The sequence below is a fragment of the Vicia villosa genome, linkage group LG2 (assembly GCF_029867415.1).
Source record: "Vicia villosa cultivar HV-30 ecotype Madison, WI linkage group LG2, Vvil1.0, whole genome shotgun sequence".
NCBI lineage: Eukaryota > Viridiplantae > Streptophyta > Magnoliopsida > Fabales > Fabaceae > Vicia > Vicia villosa.
Window position 1 is genome coordinate 207,752,662 of NC_081181.1, and position 9,357 is coordinate 207,762,018.

The window sequence follows — 9,357 nt, forward strand, 5'->3', positions numbered from 1 at the left end:
GTTAACAAATAATAAATTAATGCAATATATAATTTTAAATATATCTATATATATATATATATATATATATATATATATATATATATATATATATATATATATATCGAATCAATTTAAATTTGTTTTGGAAAATACATCTAAAATTCAACCTGAATTGAGCCGTTTTCACAAAATAGAATCAAAATACCTCCAACTTGAATTTCAACCTCGAATCGACAGCTTACTTCAACGCTAATGATTTTGACAAAAAATAGACTATGTTGAATTGCTTTGACACAAAAAATTACACTTTCAACCTAATTTAAACACAAGTAATAATAAGGATGTTAATGAAGCGTGGCAGGCTACATATTCGCCTTTGTCTTCGCTTCGAATCCATTCACTATTCTTAGTCCAAATCTTTGCTAATGGATGATTTTGTCCTTTTATCCTCTCATCCCCGCGTATCAGTATGATTCTTAAGTTGTTTTATAACTGTAATATAAATTTTAAAAAATTGTATTTCACTTGATTAAATTAATAGAATAAATTTTAATATGAATTTATTATTTTGACAATTCTTAATTCAAGCTCATGTAAGTCTTAACCACCATAAATTCTCGAAGATAACTAAGATTTACTTTTGTATTTTATTTTAAAATATAAATAAAATATAATAATAATAATAATAATAATAATAATAAGAATAATATATTTATTTTTATTTATTTAAATAGGTAGACCTAATAAGATTAAAAGAATTTTTTTATGATATGTGGTTTAGACTTTGTAATTAAATAGATTGATAAAAAAGACTAAAATATTTTTATTTAAAAAAAGTCTGATTTGACGTGAATCAATGTAGGCTAGATCGTACGCTCCTGATAATCGGTTTGGCCGATTCCCGCACCTATCGTTCTCTATATTTAAAACTCCAAAAACGACAATCTTCACATAGAATCACATTATCTTATGTAAATTGACATCCTTTTTATTGGAACTCTTTTATACATCAAAAAGAGAAAAGAAAAGAAAGTAAAAGAGTATAAATAAGTGTTAGATTGACAATAGTGTTTAATACAAGGAACTAAGATAAGAACATTAGTTCGTCCAAATAATCTATGCCTGCAAATACAATGGCTGCTACTACTCAACTTGGAGTTTCATCATATCTCACAACCTCACTTTCTTGTCGCAATTCTTGGACTTTCACTAATCAATCAAGGTTCTTATCACTTCAAAACTCAAATTCAAGGATTATACTTGGTAATTTATCGATCAAGTCTATTGCTTTTAAAGATAAGGACCATAAGGTAGTTTTAACTAATCTCTCATGATCTATCCTCTTAATATCGTCAAAATAACTTCTAAATATTAGAGTGAATTGCACTTAACTTAACTATGTTTCATGTTGTTGTTGTTGGTGTTAGTTGCAATCTTTACAAAAAGATGACAAGAACAGAAGTTTGGAGCAAGTCAAAAGAAGAAGCCGGGAAGCATTGTTAAACTCGAGAGATCCTGTTGAAACAATGAAGATGATTGACTCAATCCAAGGGTTAGGAATTAGCCATCATTTGGAAGATGAGATCAATATGCAACTTGAAAGGATACGTGATTGGGATGCTTCTAGAAACCTCTTTGCTACATCCCTTAAATTTCGTTTACTTAGGCATAATGGTTGGCCTACATGTTCTGGTATATTCTACTAGCATCTAGGGTGAAATTTATGTATATATATATCCCTTAAATTTTCTTATGTTTTGATTAATGTGATACCTTGATTGCATTTGCAGACATATTTAGAACATTTTTAGACAAGAGTGATGGTGATTTCAAAGAGTCACTCACCAAAGATATTCATGGTATGATGAGCCTATATGAGGCATCATATTTAGGAACAGAAGATGAAGAAATATTAAAGCGAGCATTGAAATTTTCAAGGACTCGCTTAAACGAGTTAATCCCACACCTTAGTAGTGAGGTTGGTAAACACATTGATAGAGCTTTAACACTTCCAAAGCACCTAAGAATGGCAAGGTTAGAAGCTAAAAATTACATGGATGAATATAGCCAAACGAATAACCAAATACCAGCTCTTACGGAATTGGCAAAGTTAGACTTTGATATGACTCAATCACTACATCGAAGAGAATTAGCAGAAATATGCAGGTGACTTAATGCATACAAGATTATACACCATAATGTAAACAATATGTTTCGAGAAATGCCATTTATAAAAATTCTACTTGTTTTTCTTAGGTGGTGGAAAGAGTTGGGACTTATAGACAAACTAAGCTTTGCAAGAGATAGACCAACAGAGTGCTTCTTATGGACAGTGGGAACTTTTCCAGAACCATGTTATACAAATTGTCGTATTGAACTTACAAAAACCATATGCATTTTGGATGTTATTGACGAAATCTTTGACAATTATGGAACATTAGATGAACTTATTCTTTTCACAAATTCAATCAAAAGGTATGCATATATAATTGGCGTGTAATTGAACATAATTAACTAGGGAGCTAATAATTTTTTTTTGGCAGGTGGGACCTTGATTCAATGGAGCAACTTCCTCAGTATATGAAGATATCCTATATGGCATTATATAACACCACAAATGAAATTTCATATAGAATTCTGAAAGAACATGGGCTAACTGTTGTTTCTTACTTAAAAAAAACAGTAAGAATATGAATATCCAATTATCCATTACTTATTTATAGCATTATAGAATTTTATAATTAGATACTAGTGTTTAATTTATGTAGTGGATGGACATGTTTGATGCATATTTGGAAGAAGCGAAATGGTTCAATAATGGATATCTGCCAAGTTTTAGGACATATTTGGATAATGGAGCAATTTCTGTTGGATCATGTATGGCTATGGTGCATGCTGCTTTCCTCATTGGTGATGGTCTATCCAAGGAAACCATTTCCATGATGAGACCGTATCCTAGACTCTTCACTTGCGCCGGAGAAATTCTTAGGCTATGGGATGACTTAGGAACTTCAACGGTATTTCTCATATCACTACTTAAAAAAGAGTTGAGTTATAGACAAAAATTGTAAAATGTTGAATTTAAATTTTGATGTTCAGGAGGAACAAGAAAGAGGGGATAATGCTAGCAGCATACAATGCTTGATGGGAGAGAATAATATTAGAGATGAAAATGAAGGAAGGAAACATATAAGGCTGTTCATAGGGAACTTGTGGCGAGAACTCAATGGCCTTGCCATGACCAAAACGTTGCCCATATCTGTTGTCAAAGCTTCTCTTAACATGGCTAGAACTGCTCAAGTTATTTATCAACATGGAGATGATAAAAGCACTTTTACTGTTGATGATTATGTCCAAACATTGATCTTCACATCATTGCCTACTAGCCATTGAGATGAAAAAATTATATATCAATTGTGTGTTGTATAAAGTTGCATAAGATTGTGTAGTGACTAAAAAATGCATGAATATTTTTCTAGTAGATGCAATTCACAATACCAATTTGAAGGAAGATTTATTTGGTTATATATTGGTTGAATCTATCCAAGTGATATATGGTCTGTTAAACACATTGGACTTAGATGTGTTAGAGCACAAGCTTTTTTTCTATACCAGAAATGAGGGAAAGAGTGAAATAAAGAGAAAATATGAAGATCAAAATAGTGATTATATTCAATCGATTTGGAGTAACTATTCTACACTTACTCTTGGAGTAAGAATATCCCTCCTCAATGTTTTACCATGCTTTTTCACCATAATGACTAGTTGCACATAATCATCAACAGTAAAAGTGCTTTTATCATCTCCATGTTGATAAATAACTTGAGCAGTTCTAGCCATGTTAAAAGAAGCTTTAACAACAGATAAGGGCAAGGTTTTGGTCATGGCAAGGTCATTGAGTTCTCGCCACAAGTTCCCTATGAACAGCCTTATGTGTTTCCTTCCTTCATTTTCATCTGTAATATTATTTTCTCCCATCAAGCATTCTATTCTAGAAGCATTATCCCCTCTTTTCCGTTCCTCCTGATTCCTGAACATAAAAATCAGTAATATATTATTTATCTAAATTAAATTTATAAGTTTCGTTTGAGATTCAACTTTTTTTAGTAGTAATCAGCGAGATACCGTTGAAGTTCCTAAGTCATCCCATAATCGAAGAATTTCTCCAGAACAAGTGGGTCGGTCGTTATGTCTGAGTAAACGAAATTGAAGAGATGTTGCAAAGAGGTTTCTAGAAGCATCCCAATCACATATTCTCTCAAGTTGTATATTGATCTCATCCTCCAAATGGTGGCTAATTCCTAGCCCTTGGATTGAGTCAATCATCTTCGTTGTTTCAATAGGATCACTCGAGTTTTACAATGCTTCCCGGCTTCTTCTTTTGAGTTGCTCCAAATTTCTGGTCTTGTCATCTGTTTGTAAAGGTGGCAACTAACAGCAACAACAACAGGTAGTTAAGGTAGGTGCAATTCACTCTAATATTTAGAAGTTATTTTGACGAAATTAAGAGGATACATCAGGAGAAAGATTAGTTAAAACTACCTTTTCTTTAAAAGCAATGGACTTGATCGATAATTTACTATGCAGAATCCTTGAGTTTGAGTTTTGAAGCGATAAGATCCGTGAATGATTAGTGAAATATGATGAAACTCTAAGTTGAATAGTAGCGGCCATTGTATTTGCAAGCATAGATTATTTGGACGAATTAATACTCTTATTTATACTCTTAATTGTACTTTCTTTTCTTTTCTCTTTTCTGACAAAGATTTTTTTTTCCTTTTCGTACTCTGGTTCTTATTGAAATAAACCCTAATAATTTAGAATTCGTGTCGAGAGGTTGTGACATTGGCCAATTATTGTTTCCACTAGAAATCAAATTCGATATTCCCAAGCCTTCGTGCCAAAAGGTCATGACACTGGCCAAAGATAAATAATATATCCTTCATCATGCAGAGTCTCTGGTCCGTCTTAATTGCCATAAATTAAAATAAAAAATGATATAATTTTAAATTTATATTTCTTTTGTTTTTATGTTATAAAGATAAAATGTATATGTGATGTTAGGAAAAGAGAGAAATCTAAATTATTATTATAAATTTTTTGAAGTTTAAAAATCTTGGTGGTTAAGACTTTCATGATTATGAACTAAGGATTGTCAAAGTTGTAGATTCACATTTAAAGATTAGTTTTTATATTTTTGTGATAATTTATTAAATTTTTTCTATTAATTTAATCAAAAGAAATAAATTTATTTTTAATTTATTATGGTTATAGAACTCTCCGTCGTGGGATCTGCAAGGACGAGAATGAATGACAAAATCTTTTTGGGAGTGGAGTTCTAGAATGGAGATGGTGAATAGATTTCAAGGCGAGGACAAAGTGAATATGCATCTCGTCTCGCTCCATTAACATTCTTATAATTAGTTGTGTGTTCAGATTATAGCCGATCTAAATAAAAACTGTAAATAAATTCAGAATATCGAACACCACAAAAAAAAAACTCAAATATTGTTAACTGTATTTTGATTCTATTTTGTGAAAATGAACTATTCAAATCGAAATTTAGATTGATTTTTTAAAATAAGTTTAAAATGAATGGAGCTATATATATATATATATATATATATATATATATATATATATATATATATATATATATATATATATATATATATATATATATATATATATATATATATATATACATCGTGCATAGACTACACAAAATAAACATGTAAAAATTTTCAAAAACATGAGCATCAATAATGTAGATAACATGTGGAAGAGGACGAATCGTACTCAAACCAACAACCATGAGCTGAACCGCATATACAGGAGGGAGTGCACCTTCTGAAATTTCATTATTTACACCAAATGATTTCATTTTGATGAGGACATAACATGCCTAACTTTTTCTCTCTAATTATTGTAGTTTGGTTTTCTATTTTGTACTTTGTTTTATCATTTACTTTGTTCCCATTTTCATAATTATCTTTAAACTCTATTTATTGCTAGATTAGTTTTCCTCATTCATGCATTGAGTGATGGTTTTAGAATGATAACAAAATTAGAATATACACACACACATATATATATATATATATATATATATATATATATATATATATATATATATATATATATATATATATATATATATATATATATATATATATATATATATATATATATATATATATATATATGATAGAGTAAGGATTATGATTAATTAGAAGTAGAATATATTATTGTTATTTAATTTGTAATGCTTTTTAGAATATTCTTATGCTCTTAAAATATTATTGAGGTGGACTTTAATTAATTATTGGGCATTTAGTTACTATTCACTACTACTATATATGTACTCATTGAGAGATGACAAAAATTATTAATGAAATCAAAAGTTATCTTCTATCATTATTTTCTTAGTCTAGTTTTATTTGTCTTGTAGTTTTAGAGCTTTTATTAGCTTTGTTAGGGTTCTTGAATTTGCATCCTAACAATTGGTGCTTTCATCCATGTACTCAAATCCTCCTATGGATTATCCTTATCATGCACCTTCATATCATCCATGGAGAATTCCTTCTACCTATCCCACAAATCCTTCTTTTACATCTCCTACCACATCTTCATTTCCATCCTTTCCATGGGAACTTTTTAAACCTTGTTACACTCATGTTGGATCATCATCACCAAGTTTGTATCCAAATCATGGGTATTCACCACATCCACCTAATCCTAACCCATATTCATCCTATTCATCATCTCCTTATTCATATGACTACAATAATTATCATCAACATTTCCAACCAACAAACACCTCTTCCACAATTTGTCATCAATATCAAACTCATTCTAGAAATAGAAGAGATTTTGATAAGTATCTCCAAGTGACTCATCCTTCTTTTAAGAAAAGATCTCAAAAAAAGTCTCAAAACCTTTCCAATTTACAGTACCTCCGGATCTATTTTTCTTTCTTCTATAAACAAAAACCCTTAAATCCCCTTTTTCATTCAAGCTACGGACAAATCAAATCCATGGAAACTACTTTTCCCAAACCTTGTCTACCCCTTCTCTTCCAAACGACGATGGGAGATTCCCTCATCAGCCTCCACAACAAATCTCTGAGCGCAACTTCGTCAACCATCCCAATCGCATCAATGGCACTACCGTTTCAAAACTCTCTGATCCATTAATAGTTTCCCCAGATCCCTTCTGGAAAACTGCAAACAAAGCTCGCGGAGGAGCTATTCCGCTTTTAGTCTTCGGCGAGGAAGCAGAATTCGACCGTGACGAACCCGAAGAATCCAACAGAGCCACCAAATTCGACGGCGAAGGCTCCTCACACGGATGGCTGCCACTTGAACCAACTCACCATTTGTTTGATAAAATGTCGGATCGAAACGCTGCCAAATTCTTCTCTTTAGAGATGTTGAAACACAAAGGCCCTGATTGGAGCGATTTTCATTATTCTCACGATTATGAGGATGTTGATTCTAAGGAAATGCATTCTACTGAGACTGTGATTGGAACTGTTGATAAGGATAATGATAAGGATGCGAGTTTGAATGGTGATAATACTCGAAAATCTTCAAAAATCGATGAAGATGAGTCGACCCGGGCTGTCGAATTCCCATGCGCTGTTGGTAAATGCCAAAATCGGAAGCAATGTGGTTGTGCTTCGTTGAAACGAGCTTCTCTGTCGATGGTGTTTCCGGCTAGTATGGTTTCTAGAATTGAGCCTCTATGTCGTTTAAGGATGTTCCGAATGATACGATTGTAGTTGTTTCATACAATATACTTGGTGTTGAATATGCATCAAATCATATGGATTTGTATTCCAATATCCCACGATATTTTTTGGAGTTGGGAAGACGCAAGAGGCTTATACTTGATGAGATTAATAGCTATAATGCAAGTATACTCTATTTCTAGGAGGTTGATCATTTTGATGATTTAGACAATCTTTTTCAGAACAATGGTTTTAAAAGTGCTTACAAGGCTCGCACAGGAGAAGAAAACGATGGATGTGCTATATTTTGGAAAGACAAATTATTCAGTCTTTTGCATCAAGAAGATATCGAGTTCCAAAAGTTTGGTTTGCGCAACAATATTGATCAGCTTTGTATTTTAGAGGTAAACAATGATTCACAAAGGACTGCTACAAAGGATGCTGGAAGGATTGATGGCCTTGAAGTTCTTAGAATTATCTATGAACCAACTGCTACATCCATGAACCAATTGCTGGTTTTTGATTTAGAGCGACATGCAGAATGAGAAAGGACGCATGAACCTGCTTCTTCTACGTCTCATGTTGTTTATGCTCTTGTTGAATCTGATGCTACTTGTATTGGAACTATCGTTGTTAACTTGCAACGTGCACAAAAATTCTTCCACACACATACAAAGTTTGCAAAAATAGATGGCTTCTTTTAATTCTCATTGCCTTTCGATCCAGGTCCATTCTTACTGCTACCTTCAACCACGACAATGATTTAGGCTTTGTTTGCTTACAATTATTCTGTTCATGGGACTAATATCTTCAACACATATTGTCAAATGAATTACCTGAATAGTGCGAGCAAGGTGTTTGATCAAATGCCAAAAAAGGACTTCATTTTCCTCTATCTTCCCAAAGAAAATATTATTACTTTAAACACAAGTCTGCAACATGTTGGGAAGATGACTATGAACACATTCCCGGTAATGCTACTAACAAATTTCATGTTTATTTTCAATCCCGGTAGAACTCATGGGCTGGCAAATTTGCTTCTTAAGTACGACGAGGAGGTTATTATGCAGTTCTTTTTGTTACGATGGTCTTGCATTATCTTTGGAAAATGGTTTGGTTATATCATGTTTGGTTCACAAAAAGTGAGAGTTGCGTCATACAACGTTTGGTGGTCTCCGATTAATGGTGACGAGTGCTTTGATGCAGACATACTCGCAACTTTTGATATGGCAATCCATGAAGGGGTTGATGTTTTGTCTTTATCACTTGGTGGATCTGCTTCTAATTTTTTTAATGATAGTGGTTCTATTGGATCTTTCCATGTTGCGAAGAAAGGTATTGTTGTTGTTTGTTCTGCTGGAAATAATGGAAATGATATCATAGCTGATCCTCGTGTTCTTCCTGCTTCTCATATCAATTTCTTTGATGGATTAAAAGCCTTTAATCACGTCAATTCATCCAAGTCTCCAGTGGCTTATATTGCATATCCAACAACAAAATTGCATACTAAGCCGGCCCCATTTAATAACTTTGATGATTTGCTTTTGCTATCAAATGGAGAAAATGTTTATTCTGGAGAAACAAACATGACTCTAAAGTTTTTGGTGATACAGATGCCAGAAAACATCAAATTCAACAGATGG

At 32.4% G+C, this 9,357-nt stretch overlaps 1 protein-coding gene and 1 long non-coding RNA gene across 2 annotated transcripts; one reads left to right on the forward strand and one right to left on the reverse strand.

The window, feature by feature from the left end:
- The first annotated feature begins 1,100 nt into the window (after nt 1-1,100).
- LOC131653718 (probable terpene synthase 11) lies at nt 1,101-3,507 on the forward strand. The gene is made up of 7 exons (XM_058923990.1): nt 1,101-1,292; nt 1,410-1,674; nt 1,773-2,148; nt 2,239-2,457; nt 2,526-2,664; nt 2,751-2,999; nt 3,082-3,507. Exons 1-7 carry the CDS (start codon nt 1,101-1,103, stop codon nt 3,373-3,375), a joined length of 1,734 nt encoding a protein of 577 aa, XP_058779973.1. The 3' UTR covers nt 3,376-3,507.
- A 113-nt stretch (nt 3,508-3,620) lies between these two features.
- Nucleotides 3,621-4,682, reverse strand: LOC131653722 (uncharacterized). Its single transcript, XR_009299134.1, has 3 exons — nt 4,525-4,682; nt 4,108-4,413; nt 3,621-4,012 (listed from the first exon to the last, which is right to left on the reverse strand). It is a non-coding gene; the product is annotated as an uncharacterized LOC131653722 (long non-coding RNA).
- Nucleotides 4,683-9,357: the final 4,675 nt, after the last annotated feature.